Source organism: Vanessa atalanta, chromosome 28 (assembly GCF_905147765.1).
Source record: "Vanessa atalanta chromosome 28, ilVanAtal1.2, whole genome shotgun sequence".
Classification (NCBI taxonomy): Eukaryota; Metazoa; Arthropoda; class Insecta; order Lepidoptera; family Nymphalidae; genus Vanessa; species Vanessa atalanta.
The window spans coordinates 3,986,522-4,007,751 of NC_061898.1; the positions used below are offsets into that span (position 1 = coordinate 3,986,522).

At 34.5% G+C, this 21,230-nt stretch overlaps 1 protein-coding gene across 2 annotated transcripts; it reads right to left on the reverse strand.

Moving 5' to 3' along the window:
- Positions 1-905: 905 nt before the first annotated feature.
- Positions 906-21,135, reverse strand: LOC125074869 (phenoloxidase-activating factor 2-like). 2 transcript variants are annotated; one of them, XM_047686328.1, is made up of 9 exons: positions 21,047-21,135; positions 7,239-7,379; positions 5,528-5,679; positions 4,888-5,053; positions 4,461-4,591; positions 2,889-2,998; positions 2,018-2,179; positions 1,518-1,681; positions 906-1,139 (listed from the first exon to the last, which is right to left on the reverse strand). In XM_047686328.1, exons 2-9 carry the CDS (start codon positions 7,377-7,379, stop codon positions 948-950), a joined length of 1,218 nt encoding a protein of 405 aa, XP_047542284.1. In that variant the 5' UTR covers positions 21,047-21,135; the 3' UTR covers positions 906-947. The 2 variants fall into 2 exon arrangements, with proteins under 2 accessions (XP_047542284.1, XP_047542283.1); XM_047686327.1 differs by having other exon boundaries at positions 20,841-21,105.
- Positions 21,136-21,230: the final 95 nt, after the last annotated feature.

Here is a 21,230-nt window from a genome sequence, read left to right on the forward strand (position 1 = left end):
TGGTGGAATATGCTCCAAACCTTCTCCTCAAAGGGAGAGGAGGCCTTTATCCCAGCAGTGGGACATTTACGGGCTGCTAAAGCTAATGCAATACGATGTCAAGAGTTGTTTATTTGGCTTTTGTGATCTTGTAGTAATATATATGTATCTTGTATTATATATAAAGAATTGTATATTATGTCGAATATAACAGAGCTATTAGTAAACATCACGAAATATGTAAATCTAAGGTTTGTTTAACTTCGACTGTATAGTAGTTTAGATTAGTAGTTTTAAATGTTGTTGAGTTCGAATAAATCAAAGGAGATAAATTGTGGGCGTATTACTGATACAAAGAAAACTTTGTATAAAAGAATTCCAGATACGCAAAATATACGCAAAAATCGGATAGCGTTTTTTTTTTATGGTATTGGTTGGCGGACGAGCATATGGGCCACCTGATGGTATGATAAGTGGTCAACACCGCCCATAGACAAAGGCGCTGTAAGAAATATTAACCATTCCTTACATCACCAATGCGCCACCAATCTTGGGAACTAAGATGTCCCTCCCTTCCTGTGATTACACAGGCTCACTCACCCTTCTAACCGGAACACAACAATACAGTGTACTGTTATTTGGCGGTAGAATATCTGATGAGTGGGTGGTACCTACCCAGACGTCCTTGCACAAAGCCCTACCACCAAGAAATAAATAATAGCGTTAAAAAAATACTCCCGATTGGAGTGATAAATTGTCCGAAATACAAATGCGTAAAAGAATAGGAAGACAGACAGACTGGCACCGTAACGCGTTACGTAACGAAGCGGTTTACCCTCCCATAAGAAATTATCACGTCAAAATGCAGTAATAATTTTCGCATAAAAATATCCGAAACAATGCATTATATTTGAAATAAAAGTACATTATAGGATAACTATATGTGACTTTATTTCTTAATTCTCTGTTCAAATACTATATCCTTCCGTGGGATAGCCCCAAACTTCCATTACGTCATCGACCCACTTCCGGAACATGGAGACGCGCGCGTACACCGCGGGCACGTCGCGTTCCCCGCAGCCGATACCCCACGCCACCAGACCTGCCAACTTGTAGCGGTTGTTGCCGACAGGACACGCGAGGGGGGCGCCACCGTCACCCTGCAAGGAGTACGATACTTTTATCAGTACGAAAGTACCATCCTATACTTGTCAACGTACTTAATATAAATGTCCGTTAATTTGAGTTTGTTGTTATGAATGTTTAGATTTTTAAATTTTAAATCGCCTGCTCACATTTGAGCCGAGTGTAAGTGGTGACCTTTTATACCCATAGACAGAGTAAAAAATCTTATACTGATTTTTGTCCCAGTAATTATGGGACGATAGCTGCACATAAAGAATCGGAATTCTAAGTATTGCTGTTCGCCAGTAGAATATGAGATCAGTGTATGCACCATCCCAGACTGGCTTACACAAAGCCCTACCACCAAGTACCACCGATCGTTGGGACATAGTTATATTATTATTTAAACTTACTTGACAGGTGTCTTTGCCCTCCTCCCCTCCAGCGCACACAAAACTTTCGTGTAACTTAAATCGTGACCCTAGACGCGTCCGCTTCAGGAGAGCGCTGCAGCGCTGGAACGGAACCATGTCAATTTCCACTTTCTTGAGGATAACAGCGTAACGACCCTTCTTACCTAAAATATTTATATATATATATTAAAAATAACTGCCTCGTTGCTGTCATGCCTAACTGATAGGACTGCAGTTCCCAGTTTCTGCAGAATTATGGGCAATAAAAGTTATAGAGTGTGTCCTGTAGGAAAATATTCTCAATAGCTAACTCGCCATAACTCTGATTCTGGAAGCTGGAGATGAGTTCATTCTTGAGCCTCGGAAAGCACATTAAGCCATCGGATCTCATCGGATTATGAGTGCAACTGTGTGTGTTTGAGCACATACTTATGCACTATAATAAGGCCATTTTAGTTGGCTCATTGGCTGAAAGAGATTACCAGTATTCAAAGAATTACCAAATGAATTTCTTCCCCATCCGTTCGCAACACAGCGTTTGTAGCTGTCGAAGTCTTCATTGGGATCCGGGAGGCACAATGTGTTGATGTGCTCCGTCAGTGCGAACGGCTGTTCCAAACGTAGAAGACTGACGTCGTTCCGAAGGCTCTTGGGGTGGAATTCTGAAAGATAAATTTATTCATTACAATTATTACTATTTATTTTGTACTATAAAGAACAGATTGCTTTAGACGGACGGACGGAACTGGTTAGAATTAGATTGTATGCTAAACATGCATACGTCAAATGAAGCTGTAACGTGTACGGCAATCCATCTTACAGCATCCTGGTGGAATGTCCTCGATAAAAGAAGACAAGGCCGAGATGATAAAACCCAGCGCTGGGATGTTTACAGTTGATGCTGTAATCCCTTTGAATTTTCAAGATAATGTTATTTATTTGGTAAATCTTAATAGCGCAATGGTATACAGGCCTAGCGACGTAAAAAGTCACTGGGTCGATCCTTACTCTTTGGCCCACACCTAAAGTGATAAGCTTAAAAGGAGGGATAAACAGGAATACTAGTAATCCCTTAAATAATATAGGGATTGCTACTATTCTTTATGATAATTACGTTCTTTTATCGCTTATTTCGCCTTTTAAGGAGTTTTTAATAGCCGTATAGTGCATCAGGTGATAAATGATCCACAGTGAGACATGGACCTCTTCTTCCGCTGAAGGGAAAGCGTTTATTACCACACAACATAATTACGCGTCATTGTATACGTGTGATTTTTATCACATTTTCATTTGTTGTATTGATTTAAAAAAACTGTGTTTTTAATTCTTAAAATAATGCACATATTCCAAAAGTGCTGTTAAAGATCTGACCTTCATGGATTACGATGTCTTGTGCAATACGTTCTTGAGACTTGAGTCTCTCCTTATTGGTCTGAGTGTCCCATTCTCCAGCGCGGGCGATCAACGTTCCAGGGGCGAATCTGAGCAGACAGGCATTTATAATAAAAGATAATAAGATAAATATAGAAAAGTTTATTTAGGATACGGCACAATTATAAAAAAGTATTAAAAAATCGTGACAAGAAAAAAATAAATAAATAAGAGTTTTGATGAATGAATGAACGAATGAATCGTGTCTTAAATAAGTGTATCATTCAGCTTCCAAGCTGGTACCATTTGTGACAAATCGTCCCTTTGCAAATAAAAAGTACATTCTTGGTATTTATTTTAGTGGTTATTTGTCCAGCAATTAAATTCCCAGATACTTTCTTGGACTATTGAGTGGTTACCACCTTAACATTGCCAAGCACCGCTAACCTTCGGAACTAAGATGTTTTGAAGGACGAGTCCACCCTACAAACCACAAGCACAACAAAACTATTGCTGTTTTGGCGCAAACCTAATGATAATGAATGAGATGGGCTTGCACGAGGCCCTACCACCGATTGAATTGTAAACTCCCTTCGAGTAATTTTTAATAAAATGAGTATACTTACAGTTGCTTCACAGTATGTTTGCAATAATAACATTTATATTCAAAATAATTAAGATATTTTAGAAAGACACGCTAAACAGGGCCGGAACTAAGTTTAGGAGGCCCTGGGCTAACACTACTTAGGGGCCCACCTAAGACATATCTGAACGTAGACTGGAATTAAATTAATTGACTCGGTTTGATTATTTGCATGACTCGCAGGGCTGCAAACCATACGATCTGTTTAATTTAATAAAGTTATGGATTCTTTCGCATTATCGTCTATTTTTGACTTTGACTTGACGTAGCTGGGCCCTGGGCTGAAGCCCAAAAAGCCATATGGTAGATCCGGCCCTGACGCTGACAATCATTGTAATTGAAAACGGGTAAATAGCTATGTTCACTTACGATTTTATCGAGTTAAAGTGTCAATTTGTTAGTAGAATTTGGGCACTGGTCTTTTCGGAACCCTATCTCACCGTTTTATAAGAGTCTGGGAGTTGAGAGTGTACTTGTTCTTGCGCAAACATTTGTGCACTATCTATAATATCGATACTATCGATAGCTTCCCATGAGCAATACTATTGATATTATCGATAGTTTTGACACGTGACAATACTATCGATAGACTATCGATAGAATCGGTTACACCTTAACTATCGATAGTCTATCGATAGTGGACTATCGATATGCAAATTCTACTATATAGTGCACAATACTATCGATAGTATCGATAGTATTGATCAATACGATACTATCGATAGTACTATCGATATACTGAATAGTTTTCGAGGTCAACTATCGATAATCAAACTATCGATAGTTCTGCAACGCTGCTATACCTACAGCGCGTAGATGGGCAGTCTCCTTGAAGAACGATCGTTGTAGACGAAATCGATTAGGAAGACATAAATATTACGGTAATTAATTAGTTTATATAGGTAGATAGGATCTTAAAGCATTCTTACTTGAAAGCAACATGGGCTCCGGTCATCACAACTTGCGGGTGAATGAGGACTCCGACTCCAACGTAACTCAAGTTCCTTGCGTCCAAAAGCGCCACCACCCATGGGAACTCGCCGAAAAGTGCCTCATTGCCCTGTGGGATTATATAAAAATAATCTTTATTTAATCAAATGTTTGTATTTATGTACTTCTGAATTTTTTTAGTTTTAGTACAAATTTAAATTGTGAATGTTTAAATTTGTGTGTGTGTGTGTTATAGTTGTGGTATAAAATGAAGAAATTACAATTATTTCCATGAAATACAAAACTATTTTTAATTAAGCCGAAAAAGAACTTCTCCGTTTTTATTCTTGAACGAACATAAAATAGTCGTGTAGTTGGTGACTTCTTAGAGATCAAAAAGGTTCAGACTAAATCAAATACACTTACATTTCCACCAGTAAGGGCAAAGTCCAACCCCTGTGGGTTACGATATCCACAGGCCTTCTGCGTGGTCGGATCAGGGGTGACAGGTACTAGTTCGGGTTCGGGTTCCGGTATCGGGTTCTTGCAGCATCGCTCCACACTCTCTTGGCAGTCATCCTTTTCTCCAAATCTGTTATTACAAATTTACGATTTAAATATTTAAAATTTCGTAACTACTCGTCTTCTCAGCAAAAGATTTTATAGCTGTAAGTATCGTAACGTCTATAAGGACGTAAGTCTTAAACAGAAAACAGAAAGTCTTAAACGTAACAACCATATTAACCAATAAAGAAAAACGTCATTAATTAATTTCGAGAGTGATACATACAACTCATATAAATACACCGAACAAATAAGTAGCAGCAATTAATTAACAATACACTTTCTTTTACAGTAATAACCTGTGTCCTCCCTTGAATACCAAGGGAAGACACAGGTTATTACTGTAAAAGTAACCGAATACGGTTTGATGGTTATCCAGGCATACAGGTTTCCTCACGAAGTTTTCCTTACAAATTAAGCACATGAAAATTCAGTGGTGCCTGCCTGGGTTGGAACTCGCAATGGTCAATGCACGAATACGACGTATTTGACACCAACATACCTAATATCTAACACGCCAAAGCCGTGAATGCTGGCGTTGCCGATGTGCACAGCGTTTAGATCTCCATCGCACAGGTAATAAGGCACACATTGACATTCTTCGCCCTCTTTGTTTGTGAAGACCGCACCGCTTTGAGTGGGACGAACTGTTATCTGTAATTCAAAAGTCGAGTAAATTCCCCACAGTTTGAATAACACCTTCTTTTTTCCAAAGATGTAGACGGACTTGTAAATTGGGCAACTAATGGTAAATGGTCACCACTGTCTATTAACCTAGATGGAGTTAGAAATATGAACCATCCCTTATAACGCCAATGCACCACCAACCTTGAACTTAGATGTTATATCCCTTGTGTTTATCGTGATACTGGCTCATCCACCCTTCGAACCAGAACAAAACCATACTGCTGTTTGGCGGTAAAATATGTGGTACCTACCCAAACATCTTTGCATAAAGATGACCACCATGTTGACCATAATAATAAGTCCATAAAGAACCAAGACCATTTATCATCAGATAACAAATAAACTCGATTTCCTTTCTAAAATTGACACAACACTACTGAATGAGGGGGTTATTTAAGTTTAGATCTACCTAACAACGGTTATAACCCGACATTTTTGTGTATTAAATCACGAGATATATTGCCATTTATTTTTGAATATATATTAATTTTTAGTGCAGATAGTAGGATAATATCAATAGAAAAAAAGTCGGAAAAAACTTGTAACATTACAGCCATACCTAGGCAAAGAGCAGATGCAAGATGACCCGTACGTGGGACAGTTGCGTAATTTTCATGGTGGTAGGGCTTTGTGCAAGTCCGTCTGGGTAGGTACCACTCACTCATCAGATATTCTACTGCCAACCAGCAGTACTCAGTATTGTTGTGTTCCGATTTGAGTGAGCCAGTGTAACTACAGGCACAAGGGACATGACATCTTAGTTCCCGAGATTGGTGACGCATTGGTGATTTAAGGAATGGTTAATATTTCTTACAGCGCCATTGTCTATGGGCGGTAGTGACCACTTACCTATTTGCTCGTCCGCCTACCGATATCATAAAAAAAAAGTTGCTTTAGTATTCGATTTTATATTTAATGGCACTATGTGACCATGTATTGTGGAAACTTAAGGACTAATATACATTTATACAGCTTTTATTTGATTTAAAGGTCAAATTATGAATATATCAACGTATTGACCTCCCCAGAAATATTGTAATACTTTATCCCATAGACACGGGGGCCAGGCAGATGAGTACCTTGACCTAAAAGAGGCTCTTACAAATATGGAAGCCTTGAATCGTGTGTTATTATTTTGAGTATCGAATCAAAATATTTTTCTTGAAGTTTATCTAATTAATAATAATAATAATCTCATTATATCTACACTAATTACTTAACATTTTTTTTAAATATTCTTACTAATTTGACTAAAACATACTACTATGATTTATTCTACTACTAGAATGAAATAAAATTTAGTAAAAATAAAAAAATCATGTATAAAAAAATAGTAAACAAAATAAGCATAAATCTATTTAGGAACAACAAAATTAATCTTTAAAATTCAGGTATATATAGAGTTGTTTGAATATATTATAAAAGGGATGATAAAATATGTCAACATCTCGACAACAACGTAGGAAGTTATTTAAATACGTAAACAAAAATTTCAAAATTAATCTAAAAATATTTTATGGCCTTACATCTTCAAGTAGCGGCGGTAGATTTGACGGTCGAGTCGGAGGTGGTGGTGTCCCGAAGATATCGTTCAGCAGCGCGGGATCCAACGTGGTTTGGGCGTACGCCATCGTCACCGCGAGGATTGACAGCAGCGGGAGCCACATCTGTAAAAAATATAATTATTAATTAAATTTAAGACGAATAATGTATTTTAATGTAGATTATGTATGTATGTACGAATAAATAGGAAAACGCTTTGTTTTGTTATGCCCTGTATGAACGCATATAACATCCCCAAAAGGGGGTTAATTTATAAAGATACTGAACAACTAGCTCAGTCGATCCTAAGGATGCTCCACAACACTAACGTTTTACTAATAAAACTATTAGGTGCCACGTGCCACTGGTAACCATATTTATTCAAAAAAATTATAAATGCTATATGCAAACAATTAGCGAATCTTGCCATCGCGATTCAGAATTATCTACAATTTGACATAACGCCATCTAGTATTTAAAAGATGAAATACATATGTACATTAATTACGTTTACAGATACATTATTAGTACACCTTCACACTATCTAGAGAGCGTACATTTTAAATTTCGAGTCTCTTACTTCAGAAACATAAGACTTTCATTCAAACTTTCAAATCCCCTTTTTACTCCCTTAGGGGTTCCCATTCTTAGCGGATGATGTGTCATAGTTGCTGACATTTCGTGTGTAATCAGTGAGTGGTATTTTATATATGTCGGAGATTCATATGGATAGCCATCCAAACGACTAATATTGTCGTCCGACGTTGGTTTTTACTTGGTGATAGGGCTTTGTGCAAGCCCGTCTGGGTAGGTACCACCCACTCATCAGATATTCTACCGCCAAATAACAGTACTCTGTATTGTTGTGTTCCGGTTAGAAGGGTAAGCCAGTGTAATCACAGGCAAAAGGGACATAACATCTTGGTTCCCAAGGTTGGTGGCGCATAGGTGATGTAAGGAATGGTTATTATTTCTTACAGCGCCTTTGTCTATGGGCGCTGTTGACCACTTACCATCAGATGGCCCATGTGCTCGTCCGCCAACCAATGCCATAAAAAAAATATTACTAATTCAAATTTCCAAGACCAAGAGACCAAGTGCCTCACTCAACAAAGGAAATTAGGAGGATTAAATCTTTATATTTCCATCAATCGGCTGTGTATGTCTACAAACAAAATACGTGCCGTCTTATATTCTTTACAGTTCACATCTCCCAACAGACAATCTTTAAAACGGTAATCACGCTGTGTGTTATTGTCATTCTAATAATAAATTAATTATCTCAAACGTATACATATATATGTCGTCGATTATGAATAATGATTAACTTAGATGATTTTGTTGTATCTGTGGGGTGTGAACGCCGTGACATAATGAGTCACGTCATCGAAATCGTTTGAAGGAACAAACGTTTTTAATTCTTTGGAGAGCGATGTGTCGGAAGCTAAATATTATTATAGAGAGTGATACAGTTCGGGCCTTCCGAACGGGACCGTTGGTTCACGCAATTCGGATACTTATAATAATACCTACTTTATAATTTGTGATTACCTAATTGCTGATTACCTACAGTACAAGAATTGTCATATTGTATCGTCGTGGTTAATTGCCTGAGAGTACCAGAAGCTCATACTGATGACGGGCGTGCCGCTGATCTATCGCAGTCGTCGTCATATAGATTAATCATTCCTACATTTAAATCAAGCTTAGGACCTAACGCTGCTGTTTTAAGCTTCTGTAGACAATACAACGCACTCTCTAGGAAAAATAATGATCTTGATATTTATTGCAACGGCTTATCCAAATTCAGTTTCTCACTAAACTTTAGTAATCAATTTTCTAAGTATTATTTGATTTGTCCTCACAATGTTTTTCTTCACCATGGAACACAAATACAAACATAAATTAAACTAATGACAAAAGCAGCGCTTGTTCGTATTTGAATCCACGAAGTTCGGTTCAAAATTCACGTGTTCTATTCACTGTGCCATTTCGGCTTACTCACTTCTCAGCATAGAAAATATATATTATATTACTACTGTCATAAATGCAAAAGTAACTCTATATCTTTGATACCACTAACCACTAAGCTCGCCATGATATGTTTAATGTATCTACATACGCATAAATACATTATATTTTAAAGCTTAATTAACTAGTAATAATACTAATAAACTGCTTGTCAGCCATTATTATAATAATCATTATAAAGGTTCCAAAAGATGAGACCTTTGTCTAAAAAAAAATCATAAATAATTATGTTCGAATTTTAAAAACTTGGCGCCAATCCTACTTACAAATTGTCACTTAATCTTGTCAAAACGTAATGGTCAGCCAATTTCCTATTCTACTAACACAACGACAAGTTGCAGTAGAATCGGAATATAATCTGGATCGTATCGTAACTAAGGTTATTTACGATACGATCGTATTTATTATTGTAAGGAATAGTCGAACTTGGATCGGTATTCAATTGTGATTCATTGTTAATAAATAATAATACTAATAACGTGACGTGAAAAATAGGCTAGTTGACAAAATTTGGAAATTAGTTTAAAACTATAGCTTAGCATCTATTTCACCCCAAAAATATACTATTTTAAGAAAAATAGGTTTTTTATGTTAGTATTTTGAGTTTTTAGAAATGAACTTGAAATTGACCGCGAAAAAGGCCAAGATTGTCATGGCGTCTTGAATGACGTCATACCTCGCGAAACAGCCGTGTTTGTGTATGACAGTCAATTGTGTTTTTTAATAAATAATGAATTCCTCGTATTATAAATACTGTATGGTGCCCCAATGTGAAAGTACAACTATAAAAACGCCAGACAAATTATTCATATACGTACCAAACAATAAATAAATACGAATAAAGTGGTTAAAAATGGCATGGAGGCAAGATGCTCTTATTTTGTCAACTAATTCCACAATTTATTTCTGTGAAGATCATTTCGATGTAAGTATTAAATACAACTTGATATATCTATTTATAAATGTATAGTAAAAGAAATGAATTTAGCAAATATAATATATCACACATAACCTATAAAATGTTAGGACTAGAATAGGATTTTATGATTTGTTTGAGTTAAAATATTATTTTCGTTTTATAAAATGTAATAATTCAAACTCTTTTTATTTTTTTAGTTGCCAAATGATATGACTAATTATACAGAGTATCATATTATGGGTAAAGACACAAGTGCGCATGAAACCAGGTTGTATACCAACGAAGTTCGAATGCCAAGAAGATATATGTTGAAAAAACAAAGTTTGTCAATAATCGCAGAGTGTTTGAAAGATCCAGAACCAAGTAGTACCCCCAGTTTATCTGCCATAATGATAATTGATAGCAACAACCTAGCGTTCCGCGCTTGTTTCGCGAGGTGTGACGTCACGCGACTCTAATTGGTGTTTAATGTCACGTGATTAAATGCCTCATTTTGTCGATTTTATTTTCCAAAAATATAATTAATCTTTTTTTATTTTTGTAGAAAAGTTGTTTTTTTATTTACTAATTATCATGGTTAATCATTAGAAACTCAAAGCCATCCGATTTATTATTAGTGGAAACAAGCCTATTACTAGCGTGCACCCTGGGTTTCCCCAGCGAGGATTCCCCAAAAATTAAAAATACCGGTTATTGCCACTGTTATTTAAAAAAAAAAAGATTTTGAGTACTTATAGCGTCAAAATGGGAAAATTTAATCTTTTGCATTTGACTTGCAATAAATATTATAAACGATCAAAGATATTTAACGATTTTATTAATAAATGTTACTGGAACACATAACAATTTGTTGAAGTCGAATATTAGTTAATTAGTTTTATTAATCGCTTGTATATCCGCTCAGTTCAGCTTTGATAAAGGCCGTCCTGTATCTATAATTTCAAAAAACCTCAAGTTGATTCACTCGACCTCGGCATTGTTAACAATATAATAAAAATAATGAATACACTCCGTATAAAGCAACGGTAATTCAACAATGTATTATTTAATAATCTGTGGGAAAAAGAATGTCTCATAACAGTGACGAATAAATAATTAAAAGACTGGACTATCCAGTTTCAACATGGTCATTGCAAAAACCGGAATCGTACGAAGGTCGAAGAACTAAATTCAACCATTTGGACTTTAGTTTATTGTCCTTGGACCATTAAAAAAAAATTTACTTAAAAAAAGTCAGATAACTTTTTTATTTAGGAACTCTCCTGTCAACCTTAAATTCTAATTTATTTATTTATTTATTTATTAAGGCAAACGCAACAGGTCACAATCACATAGAGAATATTTCTTAAACATTAATAGTATCGAACAGATTATAACCCTAAGGGTGCATGCACAACATGATGGGATTGCCAATTATTACAGTTAACAAATTCCAATACAGGGGATAACTATGTATTAGTACTAAACAATAACAACAGTAGGTATATCAAGAACACAATAAAATTAAATTACATGGACAAAACAAATAAAGACAAAAATAAAATATTAAAATTGATATTCAATGAAGTTACACGAATTTACTCTATTCTCTATGCCTGAAGACAACTTTGACATTAATTAGACGCGACATCACGATTGACTTCTTACGTGGCCTAGACGAAGGTTCCTTATCCCATATACTGTTCTCCTGCTCCAAACTCCTCCACGTTCTCCCCCCAAAAGTTCCTCGCCCTATTAATGTTGAATGTTTGTTAATGTTTGTGTTTAGTGCACTTTGTAAATTTCTATGTAAATATATTGAACGTAATAAGATTAAGCTGTAAATAGTTTTGGGATTGTTCCTATGTGTTACTTTAATAACCGTTTATGTTTATTTATTATTGGATTAGGTTATGCCTTCAAAATTTAATTGAGCCTGTCATCTCGGCCATACCGATCAATCTCTATCGCGTCTTCTCCATCGCACGTGACATTGGCGAAATAATCTGTGCCTATTCGCACAAATAAAAACCAAAAAAAAATATGTCTGCTTGATATTAATGATATTCCTTAGGGATTCGTGGAAATTAGTTTTCTAAATGTCGGTTAAGTCGAATAATAATTATAAATAAATATATATTCATAAATAACTGTTTGGAGTGCTTAATATAGCAGAACTATTAACAAATCGCATAGAATATCTTAATATGAGGTCCATTTTCGATTGGAAATGGGTGTCGAGGTCTATTAAACTGACAGATGTACAAAGAGCCGAGATGGGCCAGTAGTTGGAACGCGTGCATATTTACCGATGATTGCGAGTTGTAATCCAGGCAAGCACCACTGAATTTTCATGTGCTTAATTTGTGTTTATAATTCATCTCGTACTTGGCGAATTTCAACGAAATTCTGCCACATGTATCATGTTTCGCGCATTGGAGCAGCTTTGTGGATGTGCTCCAAACCTTCTCCTTACAGGGAGTGGAGGCTTTAGGCCCAGGAGTGGAAAATTTACAAGCCGTTAATGCTATGTACTAACACATCTATACCAATATTATAAATGCGAATGTAACTCTACCCATTACCCCTTCAAGCTTAAACCGCTTAGATTAAGATGACATTTAGGTATTTGTTTATGCATCCCTCGAGGGATGAAAATTGGTGTGACGATTTGTGTTCTATGGGTAGTTTTATTAATTACACGAGGGTAACACGGCTAGTATATAATAATTATGTAAAATTCGTGCGTTCTTAGTTACCTCGAATCGAATTTGTATCGATTGGAAAATATCGATACACGTTTTGGACTTAAACGTAAATTTCATCAGAAATAACATCGCTTGTCATGTTAGCTGTATCGTATTGATTATTGCTAATTTGATTCAGTTGTTATCCTTCGCCGCACGAGACGAGTTATAAACACAAATTAAACACATGAACATTCAGTTTTCTGGGTTTAAACGCGCAGTCATCGATTAAGATACGCCAATGACCTATCTCGGCCTTTTATGTATATCGCAAATTAAAGATTGTTTAAAAAAAATCTATACAATTTGTCTTGAGAACGAGCATGTAGGGAAGTACCTAATATAGTGTTCAAATGCTTGCTTACAAGACATCAGTCACATATGAGCCAGCCTGCCTATCCAATTCAACAAAGAAAACCGGTCGTAATAACCCGACTTTTGACGTTAATCCATTAGCGGATTCAAGTAACATAGTAATTATATTAATATAATCATATACATTTCTTAGAATATCTTAACAAACAGCTTTAAACACGTTTTCTGTTACCGCATTCAAAGATTCACCATTTTCCAAGAATCAAAATAATTTATTTTTACACAGATGTAAAGTACACGAGACTAAATGTGACATCAGTAAAATTTAATCGTGTGCCATCTGTATAGAATCTGTATGTTCTTAAGCAAATTAAATCTAATTAAATGTGTTGATATTTAGGTTCAAATAAATAAACGATTACTTTGTATACAACGTACGTATACTGTTAGCACAAAAGGTTACAAGACAAGAGAAGAAAATATAAAAGTTGTCAATTAATAAACAAATAAGGTTGAGTTCTTATATGCCAACAAAATGAAATGATGAGCAAGAAACACCCAGTAATTAGAACACGTGAATCTTGATCAAGTGAAACTGAAGATTATCCGTTCAAACTCAGACAGACACCTCTGAATTTGTGTTGATAATTCATCTCGTGATCAGCGTTGTAAAATCATGGACAATGTGCGTCATCATCGCCGTACAAAATTTACCATCAGCTTAACTTTTTTTTTTTAATTTTAGCTTTTATTTGTGCCAAGAGGGTTTATATAAATAGGGACAGATTATTTCGCCAATGTCACGTGCGATGGAGAAGACACGACGGACATTGAACGGTACGGTCGAGATGACAGGCTTAATTCAATTTTAAAGGCATAATAGTAGTAGACTCGCTGTTAACCCATAACCTAAAATAACACAATAATAAATAATTAGATAAACATAAATCATTATTAAGATAACATATAAGAACAATCACAAAAACATTTCAAACTAAATTTTATTACGCTCAATATATTTACATAAACATTTACAAAGTGGTCTGGACACAAACATTAACAAACATTCAACATTAATAGGACTTTTGGAGGGAGAACGTCGTGTGCGGGATAGAGGAGTTTGGGACAAGAAAACAACAGACTAACGAATTTATTGACAGACAGACTGACAGTTCTAACTATACATTAACATACATAATATATTAAATTTAGTTCAAGGAGATATTGCAGTAGGTAACACGAAAAATATACAATATAAATACATACAACATTAATTAAATTATTTATTGTTATTACGATGTTATCAATGTTTTTGTTTATGACTGGGAATTCTGCGATGATAAACCACAGGAATAAACATAAATACACGACTTTGACGTTTAAATAATGCGAATTTGTATTCGTTATTAATTTGCTGAGGAGGAGGAGGCCTTAGCCTTAGTAGTGGGACTTTTAAATTCTGTTTTTTTACTTTTAATGAATTCGCTAATAAACATAAATTATATACGGTAGTATTGAGAGCCTCTTTCTTTTTTGCAGTTGGTTAAAAATAATAATAAAATGTAACGACTTCTGCTAAACAGCTGGGATAAGCCTGTTCTCCTCTTAAAGAGGCTTTGAAACGTTCAAGGACCATCGCGTTTATATAATACTCTAACACAATCTATTACTCTATCTCTCTTATAAATAATAAAGAAAATAGTTTATATATTTGATATATATATATATATATATATATATAATACATATAATTAAGAGCCGAGATGGCCAGAGTGGTTAGAACGTGCATCTTAACCGATGATTTCGGGTTCAAACCCAGGCAAGCACTACTGAATTTTCATGTGCTTAATTTGTGTTTATAATTCATCTCGTGCTCGGCGGTGAAGGAAAACATCGTGAGGAAACCTACATGTGTCTAATTTCAACGAAATTCTACCACATGTGTATTCCACCAACACGGATTGAATTGGAGCAGCGTGGAATATGCTCCAAACCTTCTCCTCAAAGGGAGAGGAGGCCTTAGCCCAGCAGTGGGAAATTTACAGGTTACTAATGTAATGTAAAAAATAATGTATAATTATCTCGTGACTAACTATTGGGGGTGAATTCTAATAACATATTGCCACTTTATGGCAATCGGGTAGAAACTAACACAACGAATCGAAGTTGATTCCGAATAGAATCGGGAACGTATCAAATTAGTAAAATCGAACCCCTGACCGCCCATAGTGGTTCTCTTGGCAGATGGAACTAGTGATGAAAACAAATGTATCGAATCGATTATTCATTCATACACATTCATATTTGTGTATATTTAAGTTCTTGATGTTAATAATTCTTATGTAAATAAATTTACTTATACAATTTTATAATGTGTAAATTCCTGACTTGTATATTTTAATAAATTTAGGTGAAGACCTCGTCATCCGATGAGTTTTCCGTCGAACTAAGAATAAAAAAAATGAAGGTTATTTTACTCAAATAATTATTGTAATTTAATGTGTAATTATTTATTTGATTATTTCATTTTCGATTTAAAAAATCATAAACTATATAGGTATTAAGGATTGTTTCATTTATACAAGGCATTTTTAACTTTGCCTTCTCATAAATTCAAATCATTTGTAAAAAAAAATACATTGGTAAATAAGGCATATTATTTATATATATTCGATACAAGATTATATAGATGATAAAAAAGCGTGGAGTTAATGCTTGTTGACTTCCAGACAGGAGACATAACATATATATGTCGGAGAAACAAGATGCCGAACAGTTGGGTTCGGGGATTGATCCGACATTTGTAAGACTATGTGGGCGTGCAATGGAGATATTCATAAAATAAAACGTATTTAATATCGTCTAATCACTGTATTAATTGATACAATAATCGTACACCGCAATAATATCAAAGGATTACAATAATTCATCTCGATTAAGAGCAAATGGGTTTGCAAGCAACCATCGCATTCGAGAAGCTTGTCAAAACATAACGACTCGCGTTGCCATGACGCTTACAACTCCATTCGGGGTGACCCGCTCTTATAAGTAAATCAGCCATCAAACATTATTGCCAACTACTCGATTCATTAATTATCCAAATTAACAACTAAAGTAACCACGCTCCGATATATATATATATAATTGTATTTAACTAACATGACTGTATTTTTAGATGTTGAAAGAGTAACTACTGAGTTTCTTGCCGGTACTTCTCGGTAGAATCTACATTCTTCAAGCTTCACTTAATATTGTTTGTTAAATGACGATTCAAAAGTGCTTGTAAAAGCCTACTTGAATAAAGCATATTTTGATTTGATTTATATAATACAAACCTCAAATACCCGTTTGAACCCGTTATGGCTGGAGCTATTTTCATAAAATCATTCTTAGCGGATGTCTACATCTTAAAAATAACATACTTGTAAAATTTCAAGTTTGTAGATGTTATAATTTCTGAGATTTCGTGATTAATCAGGGTATTTCGCTTTATAAAGGTTTAATTAGTATTTGACTAGATGTAAGAAATTTTCCTATTCATAAACGGTTATTATCGATAAATTTGTTTGCATTATGTTTAATGCGATTATTATCGATACATTAATTTTTAACGCACACATTCGTTCACGTCACTAACTTTGCAGAGTTTACTTTTACGCAATCTGGAACGGTTACGTTCTAAGACAACTGTCAAAAAGTGAATAACTGGTTTGACAGGTTACAGTCGAAGGAATAAATGTCAACCTTAGATTTAAATATTCCATGCGATTTGCTAATAACTCAGCTATAACGTACACTACTAACAGTTCTTGTGTAATATGTCTCTATTTATAATTCGACTATTCTACTTAACATTGGCACATGTTATTATTTGACTTCCAATATTCCGACAACGGTCTCTCAGAAGGTAATATTTCGCAGAACCATAATGAATATCATAGATAAAGTTTCGACCAATGACATCGCGTCAATTCGCTGTCAAATGTTTGTTTTGGGTTTTGTCCTCTTTTGGTTGGAATAAATAATAAATAAATATTGGACAACATCACATACATCACTCTGATCCCAATGTAAGTAGCTAAAGCACTTGTGTTATGGAAAATCAGAAGTAACGACGGTACAACATACACCCATACCCAAGACAACATAGAAAACTAATTAACTTTTTCTACATCGACTCGGCCGGTAACCTCTATATATTTTTAATTATTTGACGTTCCTGATTACGTGAAGCCGGGTCTTCGGTATATAACTAGTGTCGTAATACATAATCGACACGAAATAATTATACATAAATGTCGTATTTATTGCATCAAGCATTCATATGCAAATCATTGTTTAATACACGCCGTGTTTATTAGTTGACGTCAAATAATAATTATTTGTCTACGAGACTACAATATAATTGTATGAAATGAACTTCACACAGCATACAGCGAGTGAATACATTGATTATTGATGGGAAACATCCGTAATAAATGCATCCACACAAAAACGACGCGACTCATATGACGCCACTGCACGACGATATACTAAACCCTCATGCCCCTGCTAAAATTATACTTAATTTGTTAACAAAACTTAATGTATTAATTTAATTTATTCCACTGTTGTTTATTGGCGTTATTTAATTATTTGAATAAACATCAATTTCGATGTTTTATGTGTGCCGGGCGCTCCTATAATATTTTGTTAAAAAATACTAACTTTTTTTAATAAATTAATTCTATTAAACTGTTTGCTGTCAGTGTCTGACAGCACAGATTATGGCAAGTCAATCAATAAAATCAATAAATTGTAACTGGTAAAACTTTGTTAACCTATAAGTTTTTAGCCGTTTTAAATAGTTTTTTATTTTTATTTAGTTACTTAAGCTAGAAATATCGTACGAAACAATTAAGAAAAAAAAAAAGAAGTAATTAATGCAATGAAACCTTATTGCACAATTGATAAAAATAAAATAACATTAAAAAAAAAATTCAACTATACAGTCAGTATATAGTGTAATTAGTACATAAACAAGATAAATAACACAGTAATTACTGTAATGATATCCGTCACAGTTGGTACACATACATGGCCTTCTGACGTACTAAAAAATCATACAAGTACTGAATTTTTAAAGACATTAAAATCATCCCATAGACAATTATTACTTTTAAATCCTAAGAGATGTTCACGTGGTCACTTACCTGGCCAAACCTTCGTGTGAACAAAGTGGTCACATGAGCAGTAGTGGTAACCTTTGCCTTTTAACGACTCAATATATTAGTAAACGTACAATTGGCTGGATTCAGAGTCAACCTCAATAATCTTTATCGAATATAGAAGCGTTTCACTTACTTATTGAGTGTCAAGATCTACCACCGGTTCGGAAACAAACACCTCGGACCTGAGAACTCAGCGGGATTTATTTTTATAATTATTGTTTTTAAACAATAGAAAAAAATATGTTTCGTTCTTTGTAACAGACTCGAGGTGATCATCTTATTCCCAAGGTGTGCGATGTACTGATAAGTCATTAGTTTTGCAATATCCTTTAGCAAACGAACGCTCTTTAACGATTCTTTTAAATTTTACAATTTAATATATTTAAACGTTTTCTTGGATCCTGTTGTATAAATAATTATATACATTGTCCTATTATATTATATCAAAGACTAAAAGCTCTTATCCATTTCAGAAGGTTTAGAGCTTGTCAAAACGCTTCAATCCAGATTAATGGATTTTTATAAGGTTTACTCACGATGCTTTCCTTCACGGCAAGAGATGAACTATACATGAATTAAGAACATAAAAATTCAGTGTTTGTCCGAGTTCGAACCCGAGATTAACGGTTAAGATTCACTAACCACTGAATAATATCATCGCAAAATATTAGCAATATATTTGTTAAAGGTGTATTCATTCTTTAGGATACGTATGACCAAAACGCTTTCGCAAGATTCTATTTTAATAGCGTGTATCGTAATGCCCACCATTTAATATAGCAGATACCCGTCCCGTATTTTCTAATAACTCAGCTATATTGTGCACTACTAAGCGTTTATGATTAATATATATTTATTTATAATACAACACTATCACACTTAACCACTTATTTCCACTTTAATTTTACTTCCAAAATTCCGATAACAGTTTCGTCTTTTCAAAACGCAAGTTTTTCGCAAATCCATAGTGACTATCACAGATTAGCGAGCTCTCGACCAATTATATCGCGTCAATTTGTTGTCAAATGTTGTTTATTTGCTTTTCTCCTGTTGTTGAAATAGAGTTATATATTGGTTTAAGCCGAGATGGCCCAGTGGTTAGAACGCGTGCATCTTAACCAATGATTTCGGGTTCAAGCCCAGGCAGGCACCACTGAATTGTCATGTGCTTAATTTGTGTTTATAATTCATCTTGTGCTCGGCGGTGAAGGAAAACATCTTGAGGAAACCTGCATGTGTCTAATTTCAACGAAATTCTGCCACATGTGTATTCCGCCAACCCGCATTGGAGCAGCGTGGTGGAATATGCTCCAAAACTTCTCCTCAAAGGGAGAGGAGGCCTTTATCCCAGCAGTGGGAAAAATTTACAGGCTGTTAATGCTAATGCTAGTGCTAATTGGTTTACGCAACACACGCCAGTAAAACTCCCGGTCGGCGTCATTTTTCCCGTCATCTTTAACAAATAATAAACGTCATATTTCAGACAATTCACACGAAGCCTTAATTAATTATACACATAGATCTTCCTTATGTACTATTGATAAAAACCGTATGAGAAAGATTCGGTAGATTTTATGTTTATCGGATTCAGACGGACAGATGGTCCGTCAGATGATGGCTTTATTTTATCGCATGTCGTTTAATAGTTTACATTATACGTAGATTAATTGCGCGTGTTATTTGACCTAAGCTCATCGGCGATCCAGTTGTTGATTGGATCAGAATAATCTCCCAATACGATAGTATAGTATCATAACTCTCGTTGACCAACAATTTTATCAAATGTTTGACCAAAACTTTTCAAATACCCACGAAAAATTATTGCAAAAATAACATTTGAAATATCGGCCCTGACACGGAAGTTATATTCGATCGCTTTTAAATATATACTGATGAAATAAATTATATTTACTTTGAAATTTCGATATTTTTTTTAATACATTGTTAATATTGTTTTTTTTTTAAACAAAGGAAGCAGTAAGTTATTCCTTGTGTCATTGACATAACAATATTTATAATAATGTAATGTTTAAAATTAAAATAGTAAAAAGATACTAAAATTTTCCAATAATTAAATATATTTTTTTTAAATAAAAGAACTAAAAAAAATTAAGTTTATTTTTTAGATATTGATCGTCATTTCCTTTTTCGTTTTTTAATTAACATCAATACTATGGAATCCGGTTCTATATTTAAAAAAGAATACAAATAGTAAAGATCTTTGTTTGTATAACTTTTTACACTTACGACTGTAGATCATTACTAATACACTTAAACAGATTTTTTACCGAATACAATTTAATACTTATTATTGACCTCCATGGAGACTTCGTAACTAAAAACGAGTTATTTAAATATCAAATGTCATTAAACAAAACCACTGACCTTGGGATATCCTTACGATGTTTCGTTTTAAAAATTACAAAGATATTTTTACGGCTGAACACTTTTTAATCACAATCACAACAGTTGGAGTTAAATTTGTTAAAAAAAAAAAAGTTTATTTAGATATAAATAATCTGTGGTCAAAGACAACACGACCGATCGTTTTCGTGTTTATTTGCAACTGAATTAAATACCAATATTAATACCTCAGTAACTTCGAATCACAGAATATCCTGTCTCGTGTTCAACGCACGTCAACGCAAACTCTTATTTAAACGTCCGCGTCTTGTATTTATACAGACGAATGTGGTGATAGATAATTCAATAAATAATTATTACTTATGACAAGGTAAGTGTACTTTAAGCAGGATGTTGAGGTATATTGAACTT

Bases quoted from the DNA above. Each gene is read 5' to 3' on its own strand.
- LOC125074869 (XM_047686328.1), bottom strand. From the start codon at position 7,379: ATGTGGCTCCCGCTGCTGTCAATCCTCGCGGTGACGATGGCGTACGCC. The intron at 5,680-7,238 runs GTAAGGCCATAA...TTTGAATTACAG, and splicing joins TACCGCCGCTACTTGAAGAT to ATAACAGTTCGTCCCACTCA. The intron at 1,682-2,017 runs GTAATTCTTTGA...TAAATATTTTAG, and splicing joins ATGGGGAAGAAATTCATTTG to GTAAGAAGGGTCGTTACGCT.